The sequence below is a fragment of the Strongylocentrotus purpuratus genome, unplaced genomic scaffold (assembly GCF_000002235.5).
Source record: "Strongylocentrotus purpuratus isolate Spur 01 unplaced genomic scaffold, Spur_5.0 spur5_scaffold_8, whole genome shotgun sequence".
Lineage (NCBI taxonomy): Eukaryota > Metazoa > Echinodermata > Echinoidea > Camarodonta > Strongylocentrotidae > Strongylocentrotus > Strongylocentrotus purpuratus.
In genome coordinates, this window is record NW_022145614.1 from 22,638,108 (window position 1) to 22,655,335 (window position 17,228).

General features: G+C 33.8%; 1 protein-coding gene across 7 annotated transcripts in view; it reads right to left on the bottom strand.

Moving 5' to 3' along the window:
* The window catches only part of LOC587453 (mucin-17), a 151,038-nt gene that overhangs the window by 79,538 nt on the left and 54,272 nt on the right, over positions 1–17,228 (bottom strand). For 4 of the 7 annotated variants that reach the window (XM_030975374.1, XM_030975372.1, XM_030975369.1 and 1 more), the window contains 10 exons: positions 16,597–16,848; positions 14,533–14,784; positions 12,468–12,719; positions 10,405–10,656; positions 8,340–8,591; positions 6,276–6,527; positions 5,466–5,717; positions 3,437–3,688; positions 1,373–1,624; positions 563–814 (listed from right to left, as the gene is read on the bottom strand). In XM_030975374.1, coding sequence (XP_030831234.1) covers positions 563–814; positions 1,373–1,624; positions 3,437–3,688; positions 5,466–5,717; positions 6,276–6,527; positions 8,340–8,591; positions 10,405–10,656; positions 12,468–12,719; positions 14,533–14,784; positions 16,597–16,848 — 2,520 coding nt within the window. The remainder of the gene's footprint in view (positions 1–562; positions 815–1,372; positions 1,625–3,436; positions 3,689–5,465; positions 5,718–6,275; positions 6,528–8,339; positions 8,592–10,404; positions 10,657–12,467; positions 12,720–14,532; positions 14,785–16,596; positions 16,849–17,228) is intronic. The other 3 variants (XM_030975375.1, XM_030975371.1, XM_030975373.1) reach the window with 3 other exon arrangements.

The window sequence follows — 17,228 nt, forward strand, 5'->3', positions numbered from 1 at the left end:
AATTGACACCCAAAAGAGTCTAAAATTGGCCATGTATATATAGCAACAGTTTACTCTCAATGTCTTTCCATTATATCCACATTCAACTTTTTCAGTTCTATAATCTATGACACAGTTCATATACATGTATGCAAGCTTGTAAAGAATACTTACAACACTACAGGATTGAAACATAAAATGGTAGAGATATACAAGGTGATTCTTCTGCAAAAGAATCAAACTTTTCGTTTTTTGGGATCAAATTCATTATTAAAAAAAGAGATGATCATTAGATGTTTTATTTTTTAATTATAAAGGATATCATTTATTTTTTAGGTTGATGTCTTTACATTCAATTCTTGAATCAAACTTTATTTCCCAAGTAATACTGACCTTTATAACAAACAAAGCTGCAATTACCTTAATATATTCCTTGCCATCTACAAAGCTGCAGAAATATCAGTGTAAACCGATAATACAGATATTTTGCAGTTACAAAAGGATTTTTTTTTTTAATTTCTGAGGAAAATCCATGCAGGTTTATGTCATTAACTCTAATAAGCATTATTTAAGTAACACTGACCTTGTACAATATTGACATTGAAGCTGCAAGAATCTTGATTTCCACTGGCATCAGCAAAGGTCCAGGTAACTTGGGTGTTACCAATGGTAAAGAAATCTGTTGTTGCATGAGTTTGAGAAGTAATTGTCGGGACTTGTCCACTGTTGTCTATTGCAGTAGGTGCAGTAAAGAAGACTTGAACACTCGTTTGACCTAATCCAACCTCCCGCTGGATATCCGCAGGGCACGTGGCAACAGGTGGCGTTCTATCAACTGAAAGATAACATTTGGGAAGAATAAATGTACCAGGAGTCAGACTAATTTCCAATTATTATGAGTTGCATCAAATGAAAGAGGAGGATCTAACCTTTCCAAATATATGTCATTTATCAATTATAATTGTGAGTAAGTTATGATAAACATCGATAATTCTTGGTTTCGTTTCATCTGGGATGCACTGTACAAGGTGATTCTTCTGCAAAAGAATCAAACTTTTAGTTTTTTTGGATCAAATTTACTATTAAAAAAAAAAGATGATCATTAGATGTTTATTTTATATTTTATAAAGGATATCATTTATTTTTTAGGTTGATGTCTTTTCATTTGATTCTTAAATCAAACTTTATTTCCCAAGTAATACTGACCTGTTTGACAAACAAAGCTGCAATTACCTTAATGTTGTCCTTGCCATCTACAAAGCTGCAGAAACGTCAGTGTTAACCGATAATACAGATATTTTGCAGTTACAAAAGGATTTTTTTTTTTTTCTGAGGAAAATTCATGCAGGTTTATGTCATTAACTCAAATAAGCATTATTTCAGTAATACTGACCTTGTACAATAATGACATTGAAGCTGCAAGAATCTTGATTTCCATTGGCATCAGCAAAGGTCCAGGTAACTTGGGTGTTACCAAGGTCAAAGAAATCTGTTGTTGAATGACTTTGAGAAATAATTGTCGGGACTTGTCCACTGTTGTCTATTGCAGTAGGTGCAGTAAAGAAGACTTGAGTCCTCGTTTGACTTAATCCAACCTCCCGCTGGATATCCGCAGGGCATGTGGCAACAGGTGGCGTTCTATCAACTGAAAGATAACATTGGGGAAGAATAAATGTACGAGGAGTCAGACTTATTTCAAATCTCTTCACAAGATTTTCACATTTTTACCTTCATACATGTGTCCATAGGAAATGTCCTTCCCTACATTTTCTCGATAATGAGACCCACAGTTTTCTGGAAGCTTAACATTTTAGTTGAATTATCCCCAGAGCTATCAAAGAGCTGCTAATTATACCTCAAATAAAGTTATGACCTCAAACGATTCTAGAGTTATATAGCAATGACATATAACGATCAAATTTGGTGGGTAGCATATACACATATATTATCAGTTATATTAGGAACCAAGATTGTAAAATTGTAGTAATACAGTATGGATGTACTTTAAATTGACACCCAAAAGAGTCTAAAATTGGCCAGGTATGTATAGCAACAGTTCCTCTTAAAGACTTTTCAAGTTATAACCACATTCAAATTTTTCAGTTCTATTATCTAAGACACAGTTCATATACTGTACATGTATGCAAGCTTGTAAAGAACACTTGCAACACTACAGGATTGAACATAAAATAGTAGAGATATACAGTGCGTCCCAGAAAAAGCGAAACCGAGATTTATTGATGTTTTATCATAACTTAATCACATATACAATTAATAAATGACACATATTTGGAAAGCTTAGATCCTCCTCTTTCATTTGATGCAACTCATTATGATGCATATTTCACGCATGAGTGATTAAAAGCAATTTGAAAAGAGGAAACCGAAAAGTCGTTTGGCAGGCGGTATCTGAATTTCAAAGAGAAAATCAAATTTCTAGAAAGGTGAGTTCCTGCCCTTTCATATGACACCTCAATCAGGAAAAATGAGCAAGGAATGACAAAGTTCTGTTTGTTTAAAGTAGACCTTACATTTTTTTTATAATTTTAGCAAACAAATTCATTTCACTGGGTGCCTGCCGTAGCAAAAAGCAGAATTGACAAAAGACTTTACTCCGTTTCGTTGACAATTAGCCATGCATGAAGTCTTTCGTCTACGGCTGATTGTCAACGAAACGGAGTTAAGTCTTTTGTGAAGTTCGTTCGTTGATACGGCAGGCAGCCAGTTAAAACGAATTCGTTTCATCAAATCATGGAAATGCAAGCATTACTTTAAACAAACAGAACTTTGTTATTCCTAGCTCATTTTTCCTAAATGAGGTGTCATATGAAAGGGCAGAAACTCAACTTTCTAGAAATTTGATTTTCTCCTTGAAATTCAGATACCGCCCGCCAAACGACTTTTCGGCTTCCTCTCTTCAAATTGATTTAAATCACTCATACGTGAAATATGCATTATTATGAGTTGCATCAAATGAAAGAGGAGGATCTAACCTTTCCAAATATATGTCATTTATCAATTATAATTGTGAGTAAGTTATGATAAAACATCGATAATTCTTGGTTTCGTTTCATCTGGGATGCACTGTACAAGGTGATTCTTCTGCAAAAGAATCAAACTTTTAGTTTTTTTGGATCAAATTTACTTTTAAAAAAAAGAGATGATCATTAGATGTTTATTTTATATTTATAAAGGGTATCATTTATTTTTTAGGTTGATGTCTTTTCATTTGATTCTAAAATAAAGCTTTATTTCCCAAGTAATACTGACCTGTATGACAAACAAAGCTGCAATTACCTTAATGTTGTCCTTGCCATCTACAAAGCTGCAGAAACGTTAGTGTAAACCGATAATACAGATATTTTGCAGTTACAAAAGGATTTTTTTTTATTTCTGAGGAAAATTCATGCAGGTTTATGTCATTAACTCTAATAAGCATTATTTAAGTAACACTGACCTTGTACAATATTGACATTGAAGCTGCAAGAATCTTGATTTCCACTGGCATCAGCAAAGGTCCAGGTAACTTGGGTGTTACCAATGGTAAAGAAATCCGTTGTTGCATGAGTTTGAGAAGTAATTGTCGGGACTTGTCCACTGTTGTCTATTGCAGTAGGTGCAGTAAAGAAGACTTGAACACTCGTTTGACCTAATCCAACCTCCCGCTGGATATCCGCAGGGCACGTGGCAACAGGTGGCGTTCTATCAACTGAAAGATAACATTTGGGAAGAATAAATGTACCAGGAGTCAGACTAATTTCCAATCTCATCACAAGATTTTCACATTTTTACCTTCATACATGTGTCCATAGGAAATGTCCTTCCCTACATTTTCCCAGTAATGAGACCCACAGTTTTCTGGAAGCTTAACATTTTAGTTGTATTATCCCCAGAGCTATCAAAGAGCTTCTTATTATACCTCAAATAAAGTTATGGCCTCAAATGATTCTAGAGTTATATAGCAATGACAAATAACACTAACATTCGGTGGGTAGCATATACACATACTGTATATTATCAGTTATATTAGGAACCAGGATTGTAAAATTGTAGCAATATTGTATTAATTAATTTAGTTTAAAATGGCAGAAAATGTGTCTTGCAAAGAACTACATGAAAAACATATCATAATGATGCAACTGATTGAGCTATAAAAAACTGAATGGCTATGCATATATAACAACATAGGCTCTAAAATATCTTCCCAAGTTTAAATGTAAGTAGAATCAAAATATGGAAATAATAATCTATGCTACAATTAATATAATGCAAGCATGCATTATACAGATGTATGCCTCCAGAATTCAATCTCGATGAATGGATCGATGCATAAAAAGGTTTTTAAAAAATGTCTAAAAACTCTCCTCTTTGACCATGATCAACAATAGATTCTTTTATAACTTTTTATGTAAAGCGCTGTGAAACAACAGTTAGTTCGTAAGAGCGCTATATAAATGACTTTATTGTATTGTATTGTATTGTATAAAAAATACTAAACAACGCTAACCATGACAGCTCGAAGAATAAACATAGTAAAAACTGAGAAGAAACTGTTCATTAAAAGACCCAAACAAGAGTTTTTTATATCCAAATACTATTTCATTAAACGCAGCTGATTATTAGAAATATTATTCCACATTTTGGTACACAGGTATAACAAGTTGGACAAATTTTGTACGTCATCGAAAAATGTCTGTTTTTGTACCTGCTCACAGGCTTGTGTTCTACATGAACTGTTTCATCAACTAGATATTCACTACCGGTATGCACTATTGGTCTTATTATCCCCAAAACTAACCAACCTATTTCATTGAATGGAGCTATTGCGATGACTCATACATTTTATACATAAACACTGTAATTTAATAGGTAGAATATCAGGAACCAGGCTCCAAGAATGTAGTAATACAGTATTGATGTACTTTAAATTGACACCCAAAAGAGTCTAAAATTGGCCATGTATATATAGCAACAGTTTACTCTCAATGTCTTTCCATTATATCAACATTCAACTTTTTCAGTTCTATTATCTATGACACAGTTCATATACATGTATGCAGGCATTTAAAGAACACTTGCAACACTACAGCATTGAAACATAAAATGGTAGAGATATACAAGGTGATTCTTCTGCAAAAGAATCAACCTTTTAGTTTTTTTGGATCAAATTCATTATTAAAAAAAGAGATGATCATTAGATGTTTTATATTTTATTTATAAAGGATATCATTTATGTTTTAGGTTGATGTTTTTACATTCAATTCTTAAATCAAACTTTATATCCAAGTAATAATGACCTGTATGACAAACAAAGCTGCAATTACCTTAATATATTCCTTGCCATCTACAAAGCTGCAGAAACATCACTGTAAACCGATAATACAGATATTTTGCAGTTACAAAAGGATTTTTTTTTTAATTTCTGAGGAAAATCCATGCAGGTTTATGTCATTAACTCTAATAAGCATTATTTAAGTAATACTGACCTTGTACAATATTGACATTGAAGCTGCAAGAATCTTGATTTCCATTGGCATCAGCAAAGGTCCAGGTAACTTGGGTGTTACCAATGGTAAAGAAATCCGTTGTTGCATGACTTTGAGAAGTAATTGTCGGGACTTGTCCACTGTTGTCTATTGCAGTAGGTGCAGTAAAGAAGACTTGAACACTCGTTTGACCTAATCCAACCTCCCGCTGGATATCCGTAGGGCACGTGGCAACAGGTGGCGTTCTATCAACTGAAAGATAACATTTGGGAAGAATAAATGTACCAGGAGTCAGACTAATTTCCAATTATTATGAGTTGCATCAAATGAAAGAGGAGGATCTAACCTTTCCAAATATATGTCATTTATCAATTATAATTGTGAGTAAGTTATGATAAACATCGATAATTCTTGGTTTCGTTTCATCTGGGATGCACTGTACAAGGTGATTCTTCTGCAAAAGAATCAAACTTTTAGTTTTTTTGGATCAAATTTACTATTAAAAAAAAAAGATGATCATTAGATGTTTATTTTATATGTAATAAAGGATATCATTTATTTTTTAGGTTGATGTCTTTTCATTTGATTCTTAAATCAAACTTTATTTCCCAAGTAATACTGACCTGTTTGACAAACAAAGCTGCAATTACCTTAATGTTGTCCTTGCCATCTACAAAGCTGCAGAAACGTCAGTGTTAACCGATAATACAGATATTTTGCAGTTACAAAAGGATTTTTTTTTTTTTCTGAGGAAAATTCATGCAGGTTTATGTCATTAACTCAAATAAGCATTATTTCAGTAATACTGACCTTGTACAATAATGACATTGAAGCTGCAAGAATCTTGATTTCCATTGGCATCAGCAAAGGTCCAGGTAACTTGGGTGTTACCAAGGTCAAAGAAATCTGTTGTTGAATGACTTTGAGAAATAATTGTCGGGACTTGTCCACTGTTGTCTATTGCAGTAGGTGCAGTAAAGAAGACTTGAGTCCTCGTTTGACTTAATCCAACCTCCCGCTGGATATCCGCAGGGCATGTGGCAACAGGTGGCGTTCTATCAACTGAAAGATAACATTGGGGAAGAATAAATGTACGAGGAGTCAGACTTATTTCAAATCTCTTCACAAGATTTTCACATTTTTACCTTCATACATGTGTCCATAGGAAATGTCCTTCCCTACATTTTCTCGATAATGAGACCCACAGTTTTCTGGAAGCTTAACATTTTAGTTGAATTATCCCCAGAGCTATCAAAGAGCTGCTAATTATACCTCAAATAAAGTTATGACCTCAAACGATTCTAGAGTTATATAGCAATGACATATAACGATCAAATTTGGTGGGTAGCATATACACATATATTATCAGTTATATTAGGAACCAAGATTGTAAAATTGTAGTAATACAGTATGGATGTACTTTAAATTGACACCCAAAAGAGTCTAAAATTGGCCAGGTATGTATAGCAACAGTTCCTCTTAAAGACTTTTCAAGTTATAACCACATTCAAATTTTTCAGTTCTATTATCTAAGACACAGTTCATATACTGTACATGTATGCAAGCTTGTAAAGAACACTTGCAACACTACAGGATTGAACATAAAATAGTAGAGATATACAGTGCGTCCCAGAAAAAGCGAAACCGAGATTTATTGATGTTTTATCATAACTTAATCACATATACAATTAATAAATGACACATATTTGGAAAGCTTAGATCCTCCTCTTTCATTTGATGCAACTCATTATGATGCATATTTCACGCATGAGTGATTAAAAGCAATTTGAAAAGAGGAAACCGAAAAGTCGTTTGGCAGGCGGTATCTGAATTTCAAAGAGAAAATCAAATTTCTAGAAAGTTGAGTTCCTGCCCTTTCATATGACACCTCAATCAGGAAAAATGAGCAAGGAATGACAAAGTTCTGTTTGTTTAAAGTAGACCTTACATTTTTTTTATAATTTTAGCAAACAAATTCATTTCACTGGGTGCCTGCCGTAGCAAAAAGCAGAATTGACAAAAGACTTTACTCCGTTTCGTTGACAATTAGCCATGCATGAAGTCTTTCGTCTACGGCTGATTGTCAACGAAACGGAGTTAAGTCTTTTGTGAAGTTCGTTCGTTGATACGGCAGGCAGCCAGTTAAAACGAATTCGTTTCATCAAATCATGGAAATGCAAGCATTACTTTAAACAAACAGAACTTTGTTATTCCTAGCTCATTTTTCCTAAATGAGGTGTCATATGAAAGGGCAGAAACTCAACTTTCTAGAAATTTGATTTTCTCCTTGAAATTCAGATACCGCCCGCCAAACGACTTTTCGGCTTCCTCTCTTCAAATTGATTTAAATCACTCATACGTGAAATATGCATTATTATGAGTTGCATCAAATGAAAGAGGAGGATCTAACCTTTCCAAATATATGTCATTTATCAATTATAATTGTGAGTAAGTTATGATAAAACATCGATAATTCTTGGTTTCGTTTCATCTGGGATGCACTGTACAAGGTGATTCTTCTGCAAAAGAATCAAACTTTTAGTTTTTTTGGATCAAATTTACTTTTAAAAAAAAGAGATGATCATTAGATGTTTATTTTATATTTATAAAGGGTATCATTTATTTTTTAGGTTGATGTCTTTTCATTTGATTCTAAAATAAAGCTTTATTTCCCAAGTAATACTGACCTGTATGACAAACAAAGCTGCAATTACCTTAATGTTGTCCTTGCCATCTACAAAGCTGCAGAAACGTTAGTGTAAACCGATAATACAGATATTTTGCAGTTACAAAAGGATTTTTTTTTATTTCTGAGGAAAATTCATGCAGGTTTATGTCATTAACTCAAATAAGCATTATTTGAGTAATACTGACCTTGAACAATAATGACATTGAAGCTGCAAGAATCTTGATTTCCATTGGCATCAGCAAAGGTCCAGGTAACTTGGGTGTTACCAAGGTCAAAGAAATCTGTTGTTGAATGACTTTGAGAAATAATTGTCGGGACTTGTCCACTGTTGTCTATTGCAGTAGGTGCAGTAAAGAAGACTTGAGTCCTCGTTTGACTTAATCCAACCTCCCGCTGGATATCCGCAGGGCATGTGGCAACAGGTGGCGTTCTATCAACTGATAGATAACATTTGGGAAGAATAAATGTACGAGGAGTCAGACTAATTTCAAATCTCTTCACAAGATTTTCACATTTTTACCTTCATACATGTGTCCATAGGAAATGTCCTTCCCTACATTTTCTTGATAATGAGACCCACAGTTTTCTGGAAGCTTCATAACATTTTAGTTGTATTATCCCCAGAGCTATCAAAGAGCTGCTAATTATACCTCAAATAAAGTTATGGCCTCAAACGATTCTAGAGTTATATAGCAATGACAAATAACACTCAAATTTGGTGGGTAGCATATACACATATATTATCAGTTATATTAGGGACCAGAATTGTAAAATTGTAGTAATACAGTATGGATGTACTTTAAATTGACACCCAAAAGAGTCTAAAATTGGCCAGGTATGTATAGCAACAGTTCCTCTTAAAGACTTTTCAAGTTATAACCACATTCAAATTTTTCAGTTCTATTATCTATGACACAGTTCATATACCGTACATGTATGCAAGCTTGTAAAGAACACTTGCAACACTACAGGATTGAACATAAAATGGTAGAGATATACAGTGCGTCCCAGAAAAAGCAAAACCGAGATTTATTGATGTTTTATCATAACTTAATCACATTTATAATTAATAAATGACACATATTTGGAAAGCTTAGATCCTCCTCTTTCATTTGATGCAACTCATTATGATGCATATTTCACGCATAAGTAATTAAAAGCAATTTGAAAAGAGGAAACCGAAAAGACGTTTGGCAGGCGGTATCTGAATTTCAAAGAGAAAATCAAATTTCTAGAAAGTTGAGTTCCTGCCCTTTCATATGACACCTCAATCAGGAAAAATGAGCAAGGAATCACAAAGTTCTGTTTGTTTAAAGTAGCCCTTACATTTTCATAATTTTAGCAAACAAATTCATTTTCACTGGGTGCCTGCCGTAGCAAAAAGCAGAATTGACAAAAGACTTTACTCTGTTTCATTGACAATTAGCCATGCATGAAGTCTTTCGTCTACGGCTGATTGTCAACGAAACGGAGTTAAGTCTTTTGTGAAGTTCGTTTGTTGATACGGCAGGCAGCCAGTGAAACAAATTCGTTTAATCAAATCATGGAAATGCAAGCATTACTTTAAACAAACAGAACTTTGTTATTCCTAGCTCATTTTTCCTGAATGAGGTGTCATATGAAAGGGCAGAAACTCAACTTTCTAGAAATTTGATTTTCTCCTTGAAATTCAGATACCGCCCGCCAAACGACTTTTCGGCTTCCTCTCTTCAAATTGATTTTAATCACTCATACGTGAAATATGCATTATTATGAGTTGCATCAAATGAAAGAGGAGGATCTAACCTTTCCAAATATGTGTCATTTATCAATTATAATTGTGAGTAAGTTATGATAAAACATTGATAATTCTTGGTTTCGTTTCATCTGGGACGCACTGTACAAGGGGATTCTTCTGCAAAAGAATCAAACTTTTAGTTTTTTTGGATCAAATTTACTATTAAAAAAAAAAAAAGATCATTAGATGTTTATTTTATATTTAATAAAGGATATCATTTATTTTTTAGGTTGATGTCTTTTCATTTGATTCTTAAATCAAGCTTTATTTCCCAAGTAATACTGACCTGTATGACAAACAAAGCTGCAATTACCTTAATGTTGTCCTTGCCATCTACAAAGCTGCAGAAACGTCAGTGTAAAACGATAATACAGATATTTTGCAGTTACAAAAGGATTTTTTTTTTTTTCTGAGGAAAATTCATGCAGGTTTATGTCATTAACTATAATAAGCATTATTTCAGAAATACTGACCTTGTACAATAATGACATTGAAGCTGCAAGAATCTTGATTTCCATTGGCATCAGCAAAGGTCCAGGTAACTTGGGTGTTACCAATGTTAAAGAAATCTGTTGTTGAATGACTTTGAGAAATAATTGTCGGGACTTGTCCACTGTTGTCTATTGCAGTAGGTGCAGTAAAGAAGACTTGAGTACTCGTTTGACTTAATCCAACCTCCCGCTGGATATCCGCAGGGCATGTGGCAACAGGTGGCGTTCTATCAACTGATAGATAACATTTGGGAAGAATAAATGTACAAGAAGTCAGACTTATTTCAAATCTCTTCACAAGATTTTCACATTTTTACCTTCATACATGTGTCCATAGGAAATGTCCTTCCCTACATTTTCTCGATAATGAGACCCAGTTTTCTGGAAGCTTCATAACATTTTAGTTGTATTATCCCCAGAGCTATCAAAGAGCTGATAATTATACCTCAAATAAAGTTATGGCCTCAAACGATTCTAGAGTTATATAGCAATGACAAATAACACTCAAATTCGGTGGGTAGCATATACACATATATTATCAATTATATTAGGAACCAGAATTGTAAAATTGTAGTAATACAGTATGGATGTACTTTAAATTGACACCCAAAAGAGTCTAAAATTGGCCAGGTATGTATAGCAACAGTTCCTCTTAAAGACTTTTAAAGTTATAACCACATTCAAATTTTTCAGTTCTATTATCTGTGACACAGTTCATATACCGTACATGTATGCAAACTTGTAAAGAACACTTGCAACACTACAGGATTGAACATAAAATGGTAGAGATATACAGTGCGTCCCAGAAAAAGCAAAACCGAGATTTATTGATGTTTTATCATAACTTAATCACATTTATAATTAATAAATGACACATATTTGGAAAGCTTAGATCCTCCTCTTTCATTTGATGCAACTCATTATGATGCATATTTCACGCATAAGTAATTAAAAGCAATTTGAAAAGAGGAAACCGAAAAGACGTTTGGCAGGCGGTATCTGAATTTCAAAGAGAAAATCAAATTTCTAGAAAGTTGAGTTCCTGCCCTTTCATATGACACCTCAATCAGGAAAAATGAGCAAGGAATCACAAAGTTCTGTTTGTTTAAAGTAGCCCTTACATTTTCATAATTTTAGCAAACAAATTCATTTTCACTGGGTGCCTGCCGTAGCAAAAAGCAGAATTGACAAAAGACTTTACTCTGTTTCATTGACAATTAGCCATGCATGAAGTCTTTCGTCTACGGCTGATTGTCAACGAAACGGAGTTCAGTCTTTTGTGAAGTTCGTTCGTTGATACGGCAGGCAGCCAGTTAAAACGAATTCGTTTCATCAAATCATGGAAATGCAAGCATTACTTTAAACAAACAGAACTTTGTTATTCCTAGCTCATTTTTCCTAAATGAGGTGTCATATGAAAGGGCAGAAACTCAACTTTCTAGAAATTTGATTTTCTCCTTGAAATTCAGATACCGCCCGCCAAACGACTTTTCGGCTTCCTCTCTTCAAATTGATTTAAATCACTCATACGTGAAATATGCATTATTATGAGTTGCATCAAATGAAAGAGGAGGATCTAACCTTTCCAAATATATGTCATTTATCAATTATAATTGTGAGTAAGTTATGATAAAACATCGATAATTCTTGGTTTCGTTTCATCTGGGATGCACTGTACAAGGTGATTCTTCTGCAAAAGAATCAAACTTTTAGTTTTTTTGGATCAAATTTACTTTTAAAAAAAAGAGATGATCATTAGATGTTTATTTTATATTTATAAAGGGTATCATTTATTTTTTAGGTTGATGTCTTTTCATTTGATTCTAAAATCAAGCTTTATTTCCCAAGTAATACTGACCTGTATGACAAACAAAGCTGCAATTACCTTAATGTTGTCCTTGCCATCTACAAAGCTGCAGAAACGTTAGTGTAAACCGATAATACAGATATTTTGCAGTTACAAAAGGATTTTTTTTTATTTCTGAGGAAAATTCATGCAGGTTTATGTCATTAACTCAAATAAGCATTATTTGAGTAATACTGACCTTGAACAATAATGACATTGAAGCTGCAAGAATCTTGATTTCCATTGGCATCAGCAAAGGTCCAGGTAACTTGGGTGTTACCAAGGTCAAAGAAATCTGTTGTTGAATGACTTTGAGAAATAATTGTCGGGACTTGTCCACTGTTGTCTATTGCAGTAGGTGCAGTAAAGAAGACTTGAGTCCTCGTTTGACTTAATCCAACCTCCCGCTGGATATCCGCAGGGCATGTGGCAACAGGTGGCGTTCTATCAACTGATAGATAACATTTGGGAAGAATAAATGTACGAGGAGTCAGACTAATTTCAAATCTCTTCACAAGATTTTCACATTTTTACCTTCATACATGTGTCCATAGGAAATGTCCTTCCCTACATTTTCTTGATAATGAGACCCACAGTTTTCTGGAAGCTTCATAACATTTTAGTTGTATTATCCCCAGAGCTATCAAAGAGCTGCTAATTATACCTCAAATAAAGTTATGGCCTCAAACGATTCTAGAGTTATATAGCAATGACAAATAACACTCAAATTTGGTGGGTAGCATATACACATATATTATCAGTTATATTAGGGACCAGAATTGTAAAATTGTAGTAATACAGTATGGATGTACTTTAAATTGACACCCAAAAGAGTCTAAAATTGGCCAGGTATGTATAGCAACAGTTCCTCTTAAAGACTTTTCAAGTTATAACCACATTCAAATTTTTCAGTTCTATTATCTATGACACAGTTCATATACCGTACATGTATGCAAGCTTGTAAAGAACACTTGCAACACTACAGGATTGAACATAAAATGGTAGAGATATACAGTGCGTCCCAGAAAAAGCAAAACCGAGATTTATTGATGTTTTATCATAACTTAATCACATTTATAATTAATAAATGACACATATTTGGAAAGCTTAGATCCTCCTCTTTCATTTGATGCAACTCATTATGATGCATATTTCACGCATAAGTAATTAAAAGCAATTTGAAAAGAGGAAACCGAAAAGACGTTTGGCAGGCGGTATCTGAATTTCAAAGAGAAAATCAAATTTCTAGAAAGTTGAGTTCCTGCCCTTTCATATGACACCTCAATCAGGAAAAATGAGCAAGGAATCACAAAGTTCTGTTTGTTTGAAGTAGCCCTTACATTTTCATAATTTTAGCAAACAAATTCATTTTCACTGGGTGCCTGCCGTAGCAAAAAGCAGAATTGACAAAAGACTTTACTCTGTTTCATTGACAATTAGCCATGCATGAAGTCTTTCGTCTACGGCTGATTGTCAACGAAACGGAGTTAAGTCTTTTGTGAAGTTCGTTTGTTGATACGGCAGGCAGCCAGTGAAACAAATTCGTTTAATCAAATCATGGAAATGCAAGCATTACTTTAAACAAATAGAACTTTGTTATTCCTAGCTCATTTTTCCTGAATGAGGTGTCATATGAAAGGGCAGAAACTCAACTTTCTAGAAATTTGATTTTCTCCTTGAAATTCAGATACCGCCCGCCAAACGACTTTTCGGCTTCCTCTCTTCAAATTGATTTTAATCACTCATACGTGAAATATGCATTATTATGAGTTGCATCAAATGAAAGAGGAGGATCTAACCTTTCCAAATATGTGTCATTTATCAATTATAATTGTGAGTAAGTTATGATAAAACATTGATAATTCTTGGTTTCGTTTCATCTGGGACGCACTGTACAAGGGGATTCTTCTGCAAAAGAATCAAACTTTTAGTTTTTTTGGATCAAATTTACTATTAAAAAAAAAAAAGATCATTAGATGTTTATTTTATATTTAATAAAGGATATCATTTATTTTTTAGGTTGATGTCTTTTCATTTGATTCTTAAATCAAGCTTTATTTCCCAAGTAATACTGACCTGTATGACAAACAAAGCTGCAATTACCTTAATGTTGTCCTTGCCATCTACAAAGCTGCAGAAACGTCAGTGTAAAACGATAATACAGATATTTTGCAGTTACAAAAGGATTTTTTTTTTTTTTCTGAGGAAAATTCATGCAGGTTTATGTCATTAACTATAATAAGCATTATTTCAGAAATACTGACCTTGTACAATAATGACATTGAAGCTGCAAGAATCTTGATTTCCATTGGCATCAGCAAAGGTCCAGGTAACTTGGGTGTTACCAATGTTAAAGAAATCTGTTGTTGAATGACTTTGAGAAATAATTGTCGGGACTTGTCCACTGTTGTCTATTGCAGTAGGTGCAGTAAAGAAGACTTGAGTACTCGTTTGACTTAATCCAACCTCCCGCTGGATATCCGCAGGGCATGTGGCAACAGGTGGCGTTCTATCAACTGATAGATAACATTTGGGAAGAATAAATGTACAAGAAGTCAGACTTATTTCAAATCTCTTCACAAGATTTTCACATTTTTACCTTCATACATGTGTCCATAGGAAATGTCCTTCCCTACATTTTCTCGATAATGAGACCCAGTTTTCTGGAAGCTTCATAACATTTTAGTTGTATTATCCCCAGAGCTATCAAAGAGCTGCTAATTATACCTCAAATAAAGTTATGGCCTCAAACGATTCTAGAGTTATATAGCAATGACAAATAACACTCAAATTCGGTGGGTAGCATATACACATATATTATCAGTTATATTAGGAACCAGAATTGTAAAATTGTAGTAATACAGTATGGATGTACTTTAAATTGACACCCAAAAGAGTCTAAAATTGGCCAGGTATGTATAGCAACAGTTCCTCTTAAAGACTTTTCAAGTTATAACCACATTCAAATTTTTCAGTTCTATTATCTATGACACAGTTCATATACCGTACATGTATGCAAACTTGTAAAGAACACTTGCAACACTACAGGATTGAACATAAAATGGTAGAGATATACAGTGCGTCCCAGAAAAAGCAAAACCGAGATTTATTGATGTTTTATCATAACTTAATCACATTTATAATTAATAAATGACACATATTTGGAAAGCTTAGATCCTCCTCTTTCATTTGATGCAACTCATTATGATGCATATTTCACGCATAAGTAATTAAAAGCAATTTGAAAAGAGGAAACCGAAAAGTCGTTTGGCAGGCGGTATCTGAATTTCAAAGAGAAAATCAAATTTCTAGAAAGTTGAGTTCCTGCCCTTTCATATGACACCTCAATCAGGAAAAATGAGCAAGGAATCACAAAGTTCTGTTCGTTTAAAATAGCCCTTACATTTTCATAATTTTAGCAAACAAATTCATTTTCACTGGGTGCCTGCCGTAGCAAAAAGCAGAATTGACAAAAGACTTTACTCTGTTTCATTGACAATTAGCCATGCATGAAGTCTTTCGTCTATGGCTGATTGTCAACGAAACGGAGTTAAGTCTTTTGTGAAGTTCGTTTGTTGATACGGCAGGCAGCCAGTGAAACAAATTCGTTTAATCAAATCATGGAAATGCAAGCATTACTTTAAACAAACAGAACTTTGTTATTCCTAGCTCATTTTTCCTGAATGAGGTGTCATATGAAAGGGCAGAAACTCAACTTTCTAGAAATTTGATTTTCTCCTTGAAATTCAGATACCGCCCGCCAAACGACTTTTCGGCTTCCTCTCTTCAAATTGATTTTAATCACTCATACGTGAAATATGCATTATTATGAGTTGCATCAAATGAAAGAGGAGGATCTAACCTTTCCAAATATGTGTCATTTATCAATTATAATTGTGAGTAAGTTATGATAAAACATTGATAATTCTTGGTTTCGTTTCATCTGGGACGCACTGTACAAGGGGATTCTTCTGCAAAAGAATCAAACTTTTAGTTTTTTTGGATCAAATTTACTATTTAAAAAAAAAAAAGATCATTAGATGTTTATTTTATATTTAATAAAGGATATCATTTATTTTTTAGGTTGATGTCTTTTCATTTGATTCTTAAATCAAGCTTTATTTCCCAAGTAATACTGACCTGTATGACAAACAAAGCTGCAATTACCTTAATGTTGTCCTTGCCATCTACAAAGCTGCAGAAACGTCAGTGTAAAACAATAATACAGATATTTTGCAGTTACAAAAGGATTTTTTTTTTTTTTCTGAGGAAAATTCATGCAGGTTTATGTCATTAACTCAAATAAGCATTATTTCAGTAATACTGACCTTGTACAATAATGACATTGAAGCTGCAAGAATCTTGATTTCCATTGGCATCAGCAAAGGTCCAGGTAACTTGGGTGTTACCAATGTTAAAGAAATCTGTTGTTGAATGACTTTGAGAAATAATTGTCGGGACTTGTCCACTGTTGTCTATTGCAGTAGGTGCAGTAAAGAAGACTTGAGTACTCGTTTGACTTAATCCAACCTCCCGCTGGATATCCGCAGGGCATGTGGCAACAGGTGGCGTTCTATCAACTGATAGATAACATTTGGGAAGAATAAATGTACAAGAAGTCAGACTTATTTCAAATCTCTTCACAAGATTTTCACATTTTTACCTTCATACATGTGTCCATAGGAAATGTCCTTCCCTACATTTTCTCGATAATGAGACCCAGTTTTCTGGAAGCTTCATAACATTTTAGTTGTATTATCCCCAGAGCTATCAAAGAGCTGCTAATTATACCTCAAATAAAGTTATGGCCTCAAACGATTCTAGAGTTATATAGCAATGACAAATAACACTCAAATTCGGTGGGTAGCATATACACATATATTATCAATTATATTAGGAACCAGAATTGTAAAATTGTAGTAATACAGTATGGATGTACTTTAAATTGACACCCAAAAGA